At 33.5% G+C, this 19,164-nt stretch overlaps 1 protein-coding gene across 1 annotated transcript; it reads right to left on the bottom strand.

Annotated features, from left to right (window-relative positions):
- Positions 1 to 7,596: 7,596 nt before the first annotated feature.
- On the bottom strand, positions 7,597 to 8,571 carry LOC127684296 (olfactory receptor 1102). Its single transcript, XM_052181248.1, has one exon. The coding sequence runs from the start codon at positions 8,569 to 8,571 to the stop codon at positions 7,597 to 7,599; it is 975 nt and encodes a 324-aa protein (XP_052037208.1).
- Between the last annotated feature and the right edge of the window lie 10,593 nt (positions 8,572 to 19,164).

The raw sequence follows: 19,164 nt of genomic DNA, 5'->3' as shown, positions 1-19,164 counted from the left end.
AGGGACACCTGGGTTCTTTCCAGCCTCTGATTATTACAAACAGGGCTGCTATGGACATAGTGGAGCATGTGTCTTTATTCCATGCCAGGGAATCCTCTGGGTATTTGCCCAGGAGTGGTATAGCAGGATCCTCCAGAAGTGATGTGCCCAGTTTTCTGAGGAACTGCCAGACTGATTTCCAGAGTGGTTGTACCAATTTGCAACCCCACCAGCAGTGGAAAAGTGTTCCTCTTTCTCCACATCCTCACCAACACCTACTGTCTCCTGAGTTTTTAACCTTCGCTATTCTGACTGGTGTGAGGTGAAATCTCAGGGTTGTTTTGATTTGCATTTCCCTAATGACTAATGATGTTGAACATTTCTTAAGGTTCTTCTCAGCCATCTGACGTTCTTCATGGGAAAATTCTTTGTTTAGCTCCGTACCCCACTTTTTAATAGGGTTATTTGGTTCTCTGGTGTCTTTCTTCTTGAGTTCATTGTATATATTAGATATTAGCCCTCTGTAGGATTTAGGGTTGGTGAAGTTCCTTTCCCTATCTGTTGGTTGACGTTTAGTCCTTTTGACAGTGTCCTTTGCCTTATTTGTTTTTTATTTTCTGTATTCTTTGTTTACATTCCAAATGCATTCCCCTCTTCCGGATACCCCCTCCCCATAAGTCCCATAAATCTTCTTCCCTCTGCCCATTCTCCAATCACCCCCTCACATTTCTCTGTCCTGGTACTATAGGATGCAAAAACAAAAACAAAAACCCAAAACCTAAAAAACAAGACTAAGACATGTGAGTGTAATGATCTGACTCCTAGGAATATTGGTCAGTTGGAGCTACAAAAACAATGTTACCATTATTGTTTGTAATAAAGTTACAAAGAACTCTAATTTTAATTTCTTCTTATTTAAATATAAAATTTAATGTTTTCTACTGAAATAATCTTTAAAAAGATTTGAAGGTTTTGTTTTATTTATAAATTTATATTTTGCTTCTCATAATGATTTTGACCATTACAATTAAAATGTGATTCTTTAATTTAGAAGTTAATAAGTTAACAACTTTTAAAAATTAATAACAGCTAATTTCTTTAAATCTTTAAAATATTTTATACTTTTGTATTTTCTTAATTGATTTTCAAACTTTTTCCTATATCAATGGTATATGTAAATACTACAAATGATTTTTGTTTTTTTTATTGGTGTTGCCTAAAATTTGTTTGGTATTTGTCTATTTTGTATATTTTTAAAAAAATAAAAACAATACATATAACAAGTCTTTTTCCTCTCTTCAATTTTTTATTATATTCTTTATTTACATTTGAAAAGATTTCCCCTTTACTGGTTCTCCCCTTCCCCTGTTCCCCAATCAACTACCTCCTGCTTCCCTGTCTTTGTATTCCCCAACACTACTGCATCAAACATTTCCATGACCAGGAATTCTCCTTCCTCCTTCTTGGGCATGATTTGATATGTGAATTGGGTCTTGGGTATTCCAAAGTTCTGGGCTAATATCCACTTATCAGTGAGTGCATACCATGTATGTTCTTTGGTGATTGGGTTACCTCACTTAGGATGATATTTTCTAGTTCTACCCATTTGCCTAAGAATTTCATTAATTCATTGTTTTTAATAGCTGAGTAGTATTCCATTAGTGTAAATCCATAATGTATATCAATGCTTTAACTTCTACCACCAGAAAGTTACAGATGTAAGTAGAAAAAATTCAAAGACATCCATGACCACTTTAGAATGTTTCAGGACTGACTGGATTGAGACATGTCTATATAGCTGCCCCCACCCCCCAAATGGCAATGCTAGTGACAGTGCAGTGTCCTACAAATAAGGACTCTAGTAAACAAAATGACTCTATCAGGTAAATAGAAACTTAAGGAAAGCCATTAGACCACCCACTGACACATCAAATGGCCAACTACCTTGGGCAAGGACATCTAATTCCTGAATAACACAAACAGCCTGGAGAAGCATCTAGGTATTTCTGGCTCTAACCTTTTCTCCCCCACTTACCTGTCCCTTTAAAATTGACTTTTACTGCCACTCACTGCTCCCCCCACCTACCCTAATAAGTTAGTCTAGCAATTTGTTTACCAACACAAACTGTCTTTCTACACACTGAGAACTTTTGTTTATTGGTTCACTAAGCCTCAGCTGTATTATCCAAATTATGAAGAAAGGTAGAGTGAAAGAATTAGAGAGAAAATAGACAGATAGACAGTGACGCACACACACACACACACACATATACAAAAACACATGTGTATACATACAAACTCATACATGTGGATTGGGGTCAAGTAGAGATGGAAGACTATAATGCAGCATAGAAAAAAATAAATTGATAATTTGCTTCTCATTAACTGATGGATATGTGATGCCTATAATTATTTTGCCAAATAATATTGAATATATTGAATAGAAACAAAGTTTACTTATACCACTTATTTTCCTGGTAGACTCCAGCCAAATGCAAATTTTATTTTAATTAAGTAAAAAGGAATTATTTAAGATATTTTATACTCTGATTCCTCATGAATCTCTCAGATTCCTTGTTATTGTATTATTCTTTCTCATTCTTCTTTATTTACTTATCTTGACCCTCCCTGAAAAGCCCACTTTTTCTAATTTTCCAATCAAAACATTTGTATCCTACTATTTTCCTTAATTCTCCTTCAGTACTTACCTCTTTCCCACTTCACAAAGTTGCCACTCTTCCTGTTTTCCTGACCAAAACTTCTGGTTGTCTGTAATGTATCTATATATCTATATATCATCTATATATCTATACATCTATATATATCTATATATCTATATATCAATATAATTATATATCCATATATCTATACATCTATACATCTATATATCTATATGTCTATATGTCTATATGTCTATATATCTATATATCTATGTATGTCTATATATCTATATATCTATACATCTATATATCTATTTATCATCTATCTTTTCTATATATATTTCTATATATATGTGTATATGTTTCTATATCTATATATGCCTATCTATCTATCTCTGTGTGTGTTTGTGTGTGTGTATGGTATATGTGCGCGCACACACACACACACACACACACACACACACACATATATATATATATATATATATATATATATATATATATATATATATATGAACTTTTTTCCAATGGGGTTATCAATACTTTTATAAAAATTCAAAACCACATAAAAAAAAGATTCAATAGGGGACATGACAAGCCCTCTTTTGAGTCAAGGTTGTTGAAGTGACTCCCAAAACACACAATCTATTCCTATTATTCTCAGAGGTCTAAACTAACTCCTTGCCAAAGGCATTATGAACATCTGAAGCAAGATCTATAGTTCCCTAAGCTGGAAGTAAACTGAATGCTTCTTCTCTGAGTATAGCTTTCATGGCACTGAAAACTGCCACATACTCTTTTTGTGTGCATAATTAAGATAAAGTTATTTTATTTCCTTTAAAAATAATATTCCCTCTACCTGTGATGGAAGAGATGGAGAGGTAAGAAATGAGAGGTGAGAGTGTGAGTTAGGCTGATCAACACTGCAGAAATTATCAGGGTCCCAAGTGATTCCACGATGAGAAGGATCTTATAATAGCTTGTTTACACAAAATATAGGCAAATAGTCAGATTAAAGCCCAAAGAGAGTATGTAGAAATTGACCCTGTTCTAGTCTTGTTATTGTAATGAAACACTGCCCAAAAGCAACTTAGTGGAAAATAGTTTATTTGGATTATAGATTATTATCCACTTTGGAGGGAAGTTGAGGCAGGAATTGAGGCAGAACCTGTTTAGGAATGCTGCGTACTTGTTTGCTCAGCAGCCTCTCTTACATAGACCACGCCAACTTGCTGAGGGTTGACACTGTCCCCAGTGGGTTGCTCCCACCCATATCAATTAGTGATTAAAAACTTGCCCACAATCGTGACAGTTGATTTTATATCTTTCTTCCTGGGTATGTCTAGGTCTGTGTCTGTTACACAAAGGCAGCAGAACAGATTCTAAATGTATGTTCTTGAAGAAGACGACCTGTGTTTTTGGTGGATAGTTACTTTTTAAACACAAGATGGATATAGAACACTTTACCTGCTTTGTTTGAGAGCAAAATTATCTATCATTTAACAGGAAAACAAAACTATTTCTCTACAAATAGTTACTTTAGTACAAGTATAGTTTCTGTAGGAAGAGGTGTTGCACATGTAATTCCAAATGCTGTTTACATGTCAGAAGTCTTTGAGGTGGTTTCTCATATTCCTACCATAGTTAACCAAAGGGAACACAGTGGCGTGGATACTCAGGTAATGGATCTGTCTTGTGGAAGAGGAGAACATTTTTGGAATCTAATCCTATACACGAGTTTCTTTCACATTCCACAAGAGGGAGCAGTGTCTTAATTGACTTGACTATACATATTTCCTACCAAGAGTTTAATGATAATTAACAAACAAATACTGTGGTTTTGTCCTATAGTTAAAGACATCCAACCTAACATTGTATCTGGAAGAAGTCACATTTTTTTCTTTCTTTTTTTTTTTTTTCTATATTCTCTGTTTACATTCCAAATGATTTTGCCTTTCTGGGCAGAGGGAAGAAGTCACATTTTCAAACACAATTACTCTTAAAAAGGTGGGAGGCAACCAAGAATTCTACCCAGCTATGGTGCCTATGAGTCATATTAATTACCAACACCCCAAAAACAACGTATGGGTATAGAAATGACACACAAAGCTTGGTACTAATCCACAGCTCTCTAATTGGATTTAGGACCCATTCAAAAACTGGAAAACCACCTGCCTAAGTACTCAGTACCAGTGATGATTAGAGAAGAATCTAGAATCATTATTTTAGTGAGCCAAAATAATCCCTAACAACAACTTATAAACATTTCCTCTTAAATCCATAGATAAGTACAATTCTCAAACCTCATCAAGGAAACTTCTCTTTGCATCAGACAAGGACCACTACAGAAAACCACAACAAATCAATATACATAATTGTAAAAGTTCAGTACTAATGGATATGTCTATAAAACCTTGCCAAACCCAAATCTCAGGGAACATGGTAGAAGACGAGGCAGAAAAGAGTAAGAGACAGAAGATCAATGAGTTTGTTGTGAGAGTTTGTTTCACATTATGAATTTTTAACTTCAATAGTATCACCAACAAAACTCTGTAAACATGACCAAACAAGGAAGATGCCAATGGACATGCTAAAAAAAGTGAATAACAAGTCTTCTTGTGGAAAAATTATATCAATTGTCTATTCAGTACCAAATGGTTATTCCTTAAAGTATACATGTAAGCAGTTTTAAATAAATGAACAATTTATATTGATGAATATATATATATATATACATATACATATTCATGTAATGAAATATTTTTAAAAAGGTAATAAATTTGAAAGAGTTGGGGGAGCCATATGAAAGAGTTTGCAGGAACAAAAGGAAATTGAGAAATATAATAATATTACAATCTCAAAAAATTGTATAGAGTTAAATCATGCTATAATAAAAACCTCTCAAAGGAAAGATGTCCTCCAGTCCTTAATGTTATTCTTATGGTTCAAGAAAAAATTTAAGACTTATGATAGAATATTCTTATTACTTCCAAACATTAGGAAAGTGTGATTGAAAATAAGAACTGCGTGTAGATTCTACTTGACATTTCCTCTGTTACTGTATTAGACAGAGGGCCTACATTTCCTTATGGAAATTTATTGATGAAGCATCTTATTTCATTTTCTAAAATATAATTTTAGATAAAGATTTCAACAATTTAGCAAAACTATACTGTTAAATTGTGAGTTTTATTTTCTTTCACAGACTCATTATAATTCTCATCACATGAATAGTAAAAGGAAAAATCTTCCCATTTGTTTCATGGTAGAAAACAGCAGTGACTCTAATCTTTTCATATGCTAACTCATCCCTCTTTCACCTGAAGACTGTCCTTGTACTGTATGAATATTTCTATTTTTCTTCTTTCTGATTTTTTTTGCTTGAACACAACTGCAATTTTTATTTCATGTTTGCTTGTTTTAAGCCAGAAAAGGGGAAATCATTTTAAATGTAAATAAAAATATATCGAATAAAAAAATAAATGATTCTTCTTCACTACCCTATTTAAAATTGTATTATCCATCCTCATTTTTATATTTAATTTGCATTCCATGGAATTTATTACCATCTTAAATTCTCAACATTTCTCTGTCTGTCAATTGGGTTACTCTAAGACCACTAGATTTGTCCTACCCACTGAGAGCAGGGCCTCTATTATGTACTCGGAGACCAACAATGAGGAGTGGTGAAGCTAGAGCAAAACAAGTTCACACACCTCATTCAAGGTCATCATATTAGTTAACAAAGCATCTCTTCTTCACGTTCAAGGGTATTCCACTGTTTGATTCTATAATTTACATTACTGTCTTTCACTAATCAATATAATTTTTGTACAAAATATACTATGATAATAGCCCAGTGGTTCTAGTCATCTTTAATGTTTAAGTGATTGTCTTCTTGATTTTAATTCTGAGCAAATTTGTAGTTAAAATATAAAAGCATTACCATAACCATTGCTATTTATTCTGTCACTAACTTTATATGCTACTCTTTATCTTTATTAGAGTGACAGGCTTTTTGATGGAGGAATGAGAATTTTTCTGCAGATTCAAAACTTTATTTGATTAAATATGCTGCCATTTTCTGGTATGAACACAGAAAAGTGATCTCTTTGGAAACAATATACATTTTGGAATAGAAATAAATACAGAAAACTGAATATGACAAATATATTTTTGAATTAAAGTTAATGTTTTCTCCATATTATGGGGCTTTTATTGGGTAGGAGTATGCTTTATGGAATTATAACAAATGCAAGATCATTTCTTATATACATAGTGTAAGATAGGTTTGGGAACTGGGCAAGGACTTTTAGTGTTAAAGAAATTATTATTTCATTAAGTCAGGCCAACTGTAGTGATAAACAAATAGAAACTTATAAAAGCCAATTGAAGATGATATGTTTAATCTATACTTTCATTTGCATGGCTAATATATGGAAATCTTTCCAATAACATTACTACATAGTCTAGGCATTAATTTTAGAGTTTTTATTCCATCTCTCTGGTTTTACAGTTGAAAGAAAAGACTTTGATATAAATAAGCCTATAATTTAAAGTCAATAGTGCACAAAATAATGTACAAAGCAAAAGTTTGTAATATATTAGGAAATATGATGCTTCAGCAACATTTTACAAGAAAGTAAGAGGAATTATATTAATTTTCTGTTTTCCAAACATAATCCTTATAAGAAATAAATAATTTCTGACATACCCAACAAAGATGGAATAATTTGAATAATAATAGGATCATATATACATAAATAATTAACTGATATGTTTCATTTAAAGATAATGTAGCTCTATAAATCATATATTCACATTCCTACACACCATATTCAAGATTACTTAATATTTTGGAGAATGTTAGATATACAATGTGAATGATATTTATATATGATACACATATAAGCTAACCTGAGTTTTAGGTTTACTCCAATCAATTTTAAAATGTGTTTCATTCATGAATCAATTTTCTCTTGAGTAACTTTCTCAGTGCTTCTTTTACATCTTTGTTTCTCAAACTGTAGATGATAGGATTTAGCATGGGAATCACAATGGTATAAAATGTTGATACTACCATGTCCTGTTCAAGTGAGTAGTTGGAACTAGGCCTTACATACATGAAAAGGATTGTCCCATGAAAAATGGAGACACCTGTTAGGTGAGCTCCACATGTAGAAAATATTTTCCTCCTTCCTTCAGCTGAATTAATCTTCAGAATGGCAAACAGGATAAATCCATAAGAGACGAGGACAATGAAGATAGTGATTAGTTCAATGGATCCTGCACAGAAGAAGAGCAGAAGTTGATTTAAGTGGGTGTCAGAACAAGAAAGTGCAAGCAATGGAGGAATATCACAGAAGACATGCCTAATTTCATTGGATGCACAGAAAGAAAGGCTAAAAGTAGCCACTGTGTGTATTGTAGCATGCATAATTCCACCAGTATATGAAGCAATAATGAGTGGTACATAGACCCTCGGCGACATTTTTACTGCATACAGAAGTGGGCTGTAGATTGCCAAGTAACGGTCATAAGCCATTGCTGCCAAAAGAAAGCATTCCGTGGTTCCAAATGTAACAAAGAGAAGCATCTGTGTTGCACATCCAACAAATGAAATGGATTTATCTTTTGAAAGAAAATTGGCCAACATTTTGGGTGTCAGTACTGTAGAAAAGCAGGCATCCAAAGATGACAAAACAGTCAGAAAATAGTACATGGGGTTGTGGAGCCGTAAATCCTCAATGACCAATACAACCAAACCCAGATTTCCAATCAGAGTTACAACATATATTGCAAGAAATAAGATAAATAAAAATATGTTCATGTCAACATCATCTGTGAATCCAAGTAGTATAAAAACAGTGATTTCAGTCACATTGTTCACATAGGTAGTTTCTGCATTCATATATGATGGAGTTCTTGGCATTTCTTGCCTTACTTATAGATTCTAAAGACAACAACCTATAGACTTAAAATCAATTCATATTCTCATCATATTTTGAAACAGGATTGTCAGTAAAGTGAGTCTGAGTAGATGCATTACTCTTTTTAAATAAATTGAAGAAAGATTATTTGTCAGTTGTGTAAATTTCTTAGGTTAAAAATAGCCAATGCAATTATGTTAATTCCAGTTCTTCCCACAATTCAAACATAACTGTTCTCAATTGACTAGATGTGAAATAGTGTGTGTTCACATTTTCGTAATTAATTTGTGCCATGCTTTGTCACAAAAGCATCTTCATATAGTTTTCAGACACTTTCCCTTTCCACACTCACGGAAGTCTCAGTGATGGACAGAGATATATCTTTGCAGAATTTGAATATTCTTTGAAATCTGTAAAAGCAAAAGGGTAAAAGAAAAGATATTCTTGTTGCTTATTAATATTTTATTCTAATTAATTTATTCTAAATAAATTAATATTTTATCATCAATTGTTAATTTGTAGACTCTTGATTTTCCACTTCTTGTATTTTTTCTGGCTTTCAAGTTAATACTAGTGTGAGATTTATTGGATAATATGCCAATTATTAATGAAAAATCATTAAAAGAATTTGGGTGAAATTCACAGACACATCACAAAAATAATATGGCTTTAATGAAGTGTCTGAAAATACTATGAAAAATCCATTATTCAATAAATACCAGTAGAATTACTTGCACAGAGTGATTTTCCCCCAAGTAACAAAATCACATTACACAAACTTTTTGAAACCAAAATGTTCAATATTAATTATGTTATGGAAGAGTACTTGTGTGTTGAAATGAAAATAGTAGATGCAATGTTATTTCCAAAAGGATTTACAAATGAAGAATGATAATACACATCAATGTAGTGCTCAATCATTAAAGAGGCACAGATTCAGTTCCTTGTGCAAGTACTGGCAGAAAAAAAGATATTCTAAAGAGCTGTTTATGTTTCTCTGTCTATTATCAGTCTACTGAAAAGATGGACGACAGAGAAATGCAGATGTTCCATGAGACTGGTGCTGGAAAAAGGAAAATTTACCAATCAAAAGGAAGAACTGTCACCATGAAAGCAATTTCCCCCAATTCTATCAACTTTTCCATCCATTGAGAAGGATGAGCATAGAGCTCCCTAGTTATGATGGAACCACATCCTACAGGGACTACTTAGATGTAATGCTCCTCTGGTTCTCTGTTTAACTTATGTCAGGACTATGAAGATGGACAGAACGGTGTCACTGAGGTTACAGGATCTCTTTGCACCTCTTCTCAATGTGGTCACATTTGAGGTACCTTTTTTTTTTTTTTAAGTCTTTGCTTTTAATTTTGCTATGTCGAATTGGAGAATTTGGTTACACTAGTTCTGAAAAGGAAAAAATAATCAAAGGCGATGGTGGAGTGTTCAGTATTAAGAGACTGTTTTTCTTTTATCAGGACTTCTTCCAAACTATATTTACCAGAGGGAAATACCTATCATGTCATGCACTCAACTAATTGATTTTCTTTGAATACTAAACACAGTGTATTTTGTCATATGGAAGTTTCAAATGGGAAAGGAGATAGTTAATAAACTCATTGACAATTATTCTTTCTAAAGAATGTTGTGTCTTTTAGTGGAAGATTTCTCTAAAATACAGAATCAATGGATTTGTAAGTGTGAAATTATAAATGAACAAATAAAACATAATTTTTCCTAATGTTCCAAGATTCTTAACTTTAAAATGTAAGGTTATTTATACTGTCATAGTAAATTAGCATATCTCATATATTATACACAAAAATATATAGATCAACATAGTAATTTATGTTTATATATAAAATTTTATTCATAAAGTGTATAAATACATAATTTTATGGTATTTATTTCTGTGAGCATGTACCACATGTAGACAGATAACCAGAGTGTCAAAAAATTGTTTCTTTTAAAGCTGGAGTTATAGGTGTTTCTGAGATAACTGATGTTGGTGCTATAAATTGAATTTGAATGCTCTCAGTAAGCAATCTTAAAGATGGGGTCATCACTCTAGTCCCTGAATGATTATATCAGAAAAAATATTTATATTATTACAAGCAAATATGCATATGTATTAAAGAAACACGATTAAGATTGTACTTGTTATTAAAAACATTATACATGCTCAAACTATAGCTTTATAAACTATAATATTTTTGGGGGAAACCCAGAACACAATATGAATTAGGTGAATAAAAACTTAAGAAAGTAAAAATTATGCATATAATTTTTAAGTGTCCTTCAGTTAATCAGTGTCTAAATGGGTGGGAATCATTATAAAATATCTTGGACATGTTGATTGACACTCAAAGCAACATTTTCTAATATAGCAACAGTCTTTAATTTCTTTACTTCCCAGAGAACTAATTATTTTGGAAGGTGCCTCACCATAGTAACTGTGTAATTTGCTGTGAGACACAGGAGGGAGGCATGGCTGATATTAATTGGGAAATTCAGACACGATCTCCATGGATCTCTAAACACAAACACAAATGTTTCCACTAAATATTTTGGGAAGCTAGAACTAATTGTGTGTGTGAATGTGCCTGCACATCTGTGTGTGTGTGTGTGTGTGTGTGTGTGTGTGTGTGTGTGTGTGTGCATGTGTGCATGAGGAAGTGTTTGACATATTTGACATGCAATAGCATGTAAAGTTCATTTTCTTATTTATACTTTAAATTTATATAAAAGCATGCTGAAGAAATGATTCACTATTGTTTAATTGAGGAGAAAAGCTTTACTGGTCTAGTCTAAGAATGTATGTATGATGTAGTCATACAGTTCACAACTAAGTCAAGATTCATGTCTAGTTTTCTGTAAACACACTTTGGCATATCATAACATAGGAATATTATTTCTCTAGAAACAGCATAAAATAAATTTTCCACTTTTGCAAAGTATTTCACAAATCAGTCTTTGATTTGATTAATTTTCACGTAGAACAATAAATCCATACTATTTAAAACCTCAATAAGGAAAATTATAGTAAATACTTGAATTTTAAGTAACCAACAACTATTTTGTAGTTTTTCTAAATTATACATATGCTCGTGAATAGTTTCCTCTTATTGTGCTATGCTTTCTCAAGTGTGTTAAAGAAAATTCTTAACAGGTTGTGTGAGCAATATTTGTGGGACATTCTACCTCTTTGTGTGGCAATGCTCCTCAATGCAGCCTTCTATAAATACTTCAATAATAGTACACAGACATTTCATTTTTGAATTAAAAGTTATGTCTTTGAAATATTTCATATGCAGTAGGAAGCTTCTCTTCTTACCTTTAGAAAATAAGTTACAGTTGAGGGAGAAAAGGTCTAAACATTACATATTCCCTCCCTCTTATATTATGCCCTTGAGCACCCCAGAAGTCCTCAGGGACTCCACAATGAAGAACACACTGAAATTCCTTAGGGAAAGAATAGTACCCATGTGCCATTGCCCCTCCCCCCACCACAGTAAGCAAATGAATAACTTTCAAAAATACAATTTCATAATAAAATAATACAAATGCCTGTAAGAATAAAAATTAGACATTGTAACCAATTAACCCCCAATAGAAAAAGCATATGCTTGTGACTGAAAAATAAATTTAATGGTTAAAAACATAACTCTAGCTTTAATTCTCTGTCAAAGACCTAACAAATCCAAAAATCCAGCTTCAACTCTTGAAACATAATATTTATTACTAATTATTCTGTAAATGTACGCAAAGATACTAAATAAACAGTTTATTAAAATATACATAAAATTTCAATAAAGATTACTAACTAAATGTATAAATTTAAAAACATTATACTTTTAATTCACATGCGAAATAGATTTAAAAGTATAAAAATGAATTGGAATAGATAATATACAAGTGTACATAATAAGCTATATTACTCTGAAAAAGAAACATTATGATAATTGTGAAAATATATAAATAACTAAGAAATTATTTGTTTTTCCCACACCCTTAGCATAGTGCTATGAAAATCAGCCATCCTGGTATCTTTTGCCAGATGATTGACAGGCCAAGTTGTATTAAGACTTAGAGGGAACCATAACAGACACTGTTCTAATGTTTGAACCAGTTCAAATTGTCATGTCTCCACCTATGGCGAAAAATAATTTCTATTCTTTGACCCAGAGGGAAAAACATTTCCTTAGAGTATCTCATAACCATTCTGAATACCATCCAAAACTACTATAAAAAATAAATTTTAAATGAATCACCTAAAAACAAGACATAAACAGGAAAATTACTATTAACAAAAGACATATTAATTAAAGACTGATTTCCCAAACATAGGATTACCATTTGAAATTCACCAGTAGCAAAACAAACTTCATAAATAAAATATTAATAGAGCCAACTAACCTGGAGGGAGCACATTAAGAGAGAAGATGTACAGAAGACAAGGAGTCCCATGAAGCTAGACATGAGACCACATCTTTAAATACAGCATTTGAGAAAATAGTAACATGAGAACATAGAGTTCAGGGCCATAATGCCCCCGTAGACAGACCCCATCTCAGACAAACAAAGTAACACATGTGAAATGAGAAATGTATGAAAATATTTTTCAGGCCTCATTGGTCAGTAAAGTGCAAATTAAAATAACAGAAACACTCCAGCATAATTGAATGAACATGTCAGGGCTACCTGCAATGTGCTCATGTTGTTGTTGTGAAACAGTAGGACTTTCATGTGTGACTTGTGAAAATTCAAATTATGTAAGGATCTGGAAAAGATAAAGCTTTCTTGCAAAGTTGAGCACAGTGTTACTTGTGATTCCATAACAACAGTGATTAACACTTACATAAATGACTAAGAAGTTTATGTACTAGTTGTTTCTATTGTTGTGATAAAACACCATGACAAAATGCAACATGGGGAAGAAAGGGTTTATTTGGTTTATATATCCTGAATGTGGGCTGGAACTAGGTGGGAGGAGCTGATGCAGAGGCCAAGGATCAGTGCTATTTATTTGCTTGCTTCTTGGGGCTTGCCTAGCCTGCTTTCTTATAGAACCCAGGATCATGACCTCAGCTGTGTCATCACCCACAGTGGACTTGACCCTCCAAGATTAATGACTAAAAAAAATGCCTTAAATTGCTTTTATACAGAAACTATTCTGGGTTCAAAATTTTGAAGATAGATGGGTGACCCCATTCCTTCACTGGTGGCCCTATCTACTGGAAGTTGTCTCTTCAGGTTCCATCTCTCCACAGTTTGTCATTTCTTTTTTTTTTTTCAGTTTGTCATTTCTGCTAAGATCATTCCCCAAGGAGTCCTGGAAGCCTCTCATTTCCCAGGTCTCTTGGATGTTCTAGAGGTTCCTCGAATCTCTACCCCATGTAGGTACATGTAGAGTGAAGCAGAGGCAGAAGGAAAGCCCATCCATTCCATTTACAGGCACCAAACCTTGACACTAATAGTGATGCCTTGTTGTGCTTGCAGACAAAAGCCTAGCATGGTTGTCCTCCGAGAGCGAGAGTCTCTACCAGTAGCTGACTGAGACAGATGCAGCTACGTACAACCAACCATTAGACTGAGGTTGCAGCCCCCTATGGAAGTTTTAGGGGAAGGATGAAAGGAACTGAAGGGCATTTCAACCCCAAAGGAATAACAACAATATCAACTAACCCAGACCCCTCAAAGTTCCCAATGACAAAGCCACCAACCAAAGAGAATTAATGGGCTGGTCCATGATGCCTGGAACATATGTGGCAGAGAACTGTCTGGCTTCAGTAAGGGAGAATGCTTCTAATTCTGTAGAAACTTGATGCCTCAGGGAAGAGGAATGCAGTGTTGTGGTGAAGTGGAAGTGGGTAGTAGGTGGGTGAGGGAATACTCTTTCAGAGTCAGGGGGAGGTGAAGAATAGAACTGAACTCTGAGAGGAAGACTTGAAAGGAGGCAACATTTGGAATATAAGTAAATAAAATAGTTTAATAAAAAATAAAGATCAGGAGAAAAATGCTGACCTTAGAGAATTGAAACACACACACACACACACATACCAACCAAAAAGTGAGGTAACCCAGACTCAAAAGATGAATCATGGTATGCACTCACTAATAAGTGGATATTAACCTAGAAAACTGGAATACCCAAAACATAATCCATACATCAAATGAGGTACAAGAAGAATGGAGGAGTGGCCCCTTGTTCTGGAAAGACTCAGTGAAGCAGTATAGAGCAAAATCAGAACAGGGAAGTGGGAAGGGTTGGGTGGGAAAACAGGGGGAGGGAAGGGGACTGATGGGACTTTAGGGAGTAGGGGTCCAGAAAAGGGGAAATCATTTGAAATGTAAATAAATATATCAATAAAAAAAACTTTCATCATATCTTAAAAGAAAATGACTTACACAATTGTCTTCTTATAGCCTGATCTTCTGGAAGCATCTTTTATATTGAGTTTTCTCCTCTCATTATAGCATGTGTCAAGTTAACATAAAATAGCAAACAAACTTAAAAACAAACAAAAAAAAAACAAAAACTAAACCTAGTCAATACAGTTTATATTCCACATAAACCATGGACACATTTACTATAGTATCTTTATTTACACGTACAAAAAGGTGTGATGGGGACCTGGCTTAATGGCTGAATACTTGATGAGTATATATAGTACACTTTCATGGGAGTACATACATCATATGTATATAAGGAACCATATAGGTATGTCTGCAAGTATGCGTAACACTTCAGATGAGTAGACTGAAAGTTGGGATCCTAATCTTTGACATATCAAGCTTTACAACATCTTAAGGAATATCCTACTGCTTTTGTCTACTCAATATTTCTAGCAATATTATTTGGGTTTTTTGTTTGATAAGACAGAGTTTGTTTGTGTAGTCTTGGCTGTCATAGAATTTCTCTAAAAACCAGGTTGGACATAAAATTAAATGGAGATCTGCCTGCCTCTGTCTCTTAAGTGCTGTGACTAAAAGATGCAATACCCATCAAAATCCCAACTCAATTCTTCACAGAGTTAGAAAGAGCAATTACCAAATTCATCTGGAATAAAAAAAAAACCCAGGATAGCTAAAACTATTCTCAGCAACAAAAGAAATTCTGGGGGAATCAGTATCCCTGACCTCAAGCAATACTACAGAGCAATAGTGTTAAAAACTGCATGGTATTGGTACAGTGACAGGCAGGAGGATCAATGGAACAGGATTGAAGATCCAGAAATGAATCCACACACCTATGGCCACTTGATCCTCGACAAAGGGGCTGAAAACATCCAATGGAAAAAAGATAGCCTTTTCAACAAATGGTGCTGGTTCAACTGGAGGTCAGCATGCAGAAGAATGCGAATTGATCCATCCTTGTCTCCTTGTACTAAGCTCAAATCCAAATGGATCAAGGACCTCCACATAAAGCCAGACACTCTGAAGCTACTAGAAAAGAAACTGGGGAAGACCCTTGAGGACATCGGTACAGGGAGAAAGTTTCTGAACAGAACACCAATAGCATATGCTCTAAGATCAAGAATTGACAAATGGGACCTCATAAAATTACAAAGTTTCTGTAAGGCAAAGGACACAATCAAAAGGACAGATCGGCAACCAACAAACTGGGAAAAGATCTTCACCAATCCTACATCAGATAGAGGGCTAATATCCAATATATATAAAGAACTCAAGAAGTTAGACTCCAGAAAACCAAACAACCCTATTAAAAAATGGGGTACAGAGTTAAACAAAGAATTCTCACCTGAAGAATTTCGGATGGCGGAGAAACATCTTAAAAAATGCTCAACTTCATTAGTCATTAGGGAAATCCAAATCAAAACAACCCTGAGATTTCACCTTACACTAGTCAGAATGGCTAAGATTAAAAATTTAGGAGACAGCAGCTGTTGGCGAGGATGTGGAGAAAGAGGAACACTCCTCCACTGCTGGTGGGGTTGCAAATTGGTACAACCACTCTGGAAATCAGTCTGGCTGTTCCTCCGAAAACTGGGCACCTCACTTCCAGAAGATCCTGCTATACCACTCCTGGGCATATACCCAAAAGATTCCCCAGCATGTAATAAGGATACATGTTCTACTATGTTCATAGCAGCCCTATTTATAATTGCCAGAAGTTGGAAAGAACCCAGGCATCCCTCAACAGAAGAGTGGATGCAAAAAATGTGGTATATATATATATATATATATATATATATATATATATATATATATATATAAATGGAGTACTATTCAGCCATTAGAAACAATGAATTCATGAAATTCTTAGGCAAATGGATGGAGCTGGAGAACATCATACTAAGTGAGGTAACCCAGACTCAAAAGATGAATCATGGTATGCAGTCACTAATAAGTGGATATTAACCTAGAAAACTGGAATACCCCAAACATAATCTACACATCAAATGAGGTACAAGAAGAACGGAGGAGTGGCCCCTTGTTCTGGAAAGACTCAGTGAAGCAGTATAGAACAAAATCAGAACAGAGAAGTGGGAAGGGTTGGGTGGGAAAACGGGGAGGGAAGGGGACTGATGGGACTTTCGGGGAGTGGGGGTCCAGAAAAGGGGAAATCATTTGAAATGTAAATAAATATATCAATAAATTAAAAAAAAAGGAAATGCAAAGAAAAAAAAAGATTGTGTCATACCAGTATGGGAAGTAGCATTTTTATTTGCCTTTTACTGGGAAGGAATAATACTCTGATATTCTCAAATTTAAATTTTTATTCATTTTAAAATAGGAGTTTTAATTACGCAAAATATAAAGGCTCTGAATGACTCTAATTATCTCTGTTGTATTTTGTAAGAATGTTATGATTGCATGTTAATATAACTCATAATAATCACTGACTTTTTCAATATAAACAGCATAGACTATGACCATGAAACAAATTGTGAAACACTATCAAAGCTATATTGCAAAATTTTGTCTTCTTTTTAAGATTTCTTATTTCATACTGAAAACATTTATTTTCCTAATTCATTATTTTTGACACTAGTTTTTTTATGATCTATAACTTGCCTGCATATATTATATTGTTTTTCAACTACTTATTTTTTTAATTGCTAAACTAACACATCACAGACTGAAGTAGAATATAATTAGAACTATTCCTTCCCAGGAGAATTTCCTGTGGCTTTCATGGCAAAGTCAGCAAATATAAACAATCTCAGAGAACCATATTTGTCCTGTAATTTAACCTGTATTTGTTCTTCCTCAGGTAGGATACTTTTTAAGCGTAGACTTAGAACATTTTACGAATCCTACAAGTCAATATAAAATATGCTATTGTATACTCAATGAACTGTTTATAATTAAATATCAAGGACACATTTGAATTAGTACCTATTGAAATGGGGACTATGATGTATTTACTGAAATCTTGTTTATGCAGAAGTCTGCCTAGGTCAGTGTGAGCACATGTGGAAAACCATCAAGGAATTTTTTTAATGTATGGTTTATGCTTATACTTCTAAAGAGAATATGTGCTTTATTTATGTATTTATTTATTGATGAAGCAGGATGCCATGCTGAAGTATAATCAGTGAAGAACTTCCTATAAGAAGAGAACACAAATTTACCTGACCATACTTTGGGAGACAGCATTTGAAATAACCTAAAAAATAGTAATTTTTTCCAGTTAGCTACACAATTTTGAAGTCACTCCTATTACTACTGATTCCGTGATGATTTTTTGGTTTCTTTTATTTTATTTTCACAAAGAATAATACCTAAAAGTATAATTGATTTTCCCTGTTTGCATTATTCCACACTTAATTTATATTTGCCACAGAAATTCATGATTTATGTAATTGAAACAAATTTATTGTTCTTATCATTTCTGTTTTTAACATTAAGTATCCTTGTCTCCAAATCAATACTTACATGGGATTTGTATTTAATTACATATGTATGTACCCATTTAAAATTTTCTGCTGTAAATGTTCCAATGTTTTAAATGAAAAGAATGAGTAATGGAAGAAAAACTTGGAGGTAAAGGAAAGAAAGAAAAAGCAAGATAAAAAAGGAAGGACAAAGGGAGTAGAGGAGAAGAGGAAAAAAGAAAAGAGAAAAATAGGAGAGAAGGGAGGAAGGAATGGACGGAGAGAATGGAGATAAGTAATTCATTTTTATCATAATTTCTTTGACATTTCAAAAGATGCTGCCACAATAGTTTCCAGTATTGACAGTTCTTTCAGGCAATCTGGAATTCTGTCCCAGAGCTTGTTAATATGTGACTTCATTATTTTTTCACTAATTAAAATCAAAAGCCTCTTCTGACATAGATGATACCAATAGTTTGGGGCAGGCCTTTGGTAAGTCTAACTAATTTATTGATTATCCCTGGTAACAGATAATGTGCAAAGATTTTAAGAGGTTTGATCTATTGTCATGTTATTTTCATAGCCCATTTTCTTCTTCAATTATTTATTAGTTTTATTAATATATTAATTTATATAAAATACATATATTTTGTTCATTTTTAGCGGAATGTCATGAATGTGTGAAGGCATGTATGTGGGATCATAGGAAAAAGTTGAAGTGTTTGGTTCACTCCTTGCAGCATGTAAATTCTCAGG

Source organism: Apodemus sylvaticus, chromosome 5 (genome assembly GCF_947179515.1).
Source record: "Apodemus sylvaticus chromosome 5, mApoSyl1.1, whole genome shotgun sequence".
Classification (NCBI taxonomy): domain Eukaryota; kingdom Metazoa; phylum Chordata; class Mammalia; order Rodentia; family Muridae; genus Apodemus; species Apodemus sylvaticus.
This window is presented reverse-complemented; position numbering and strand designations above follow the sequence as displayed.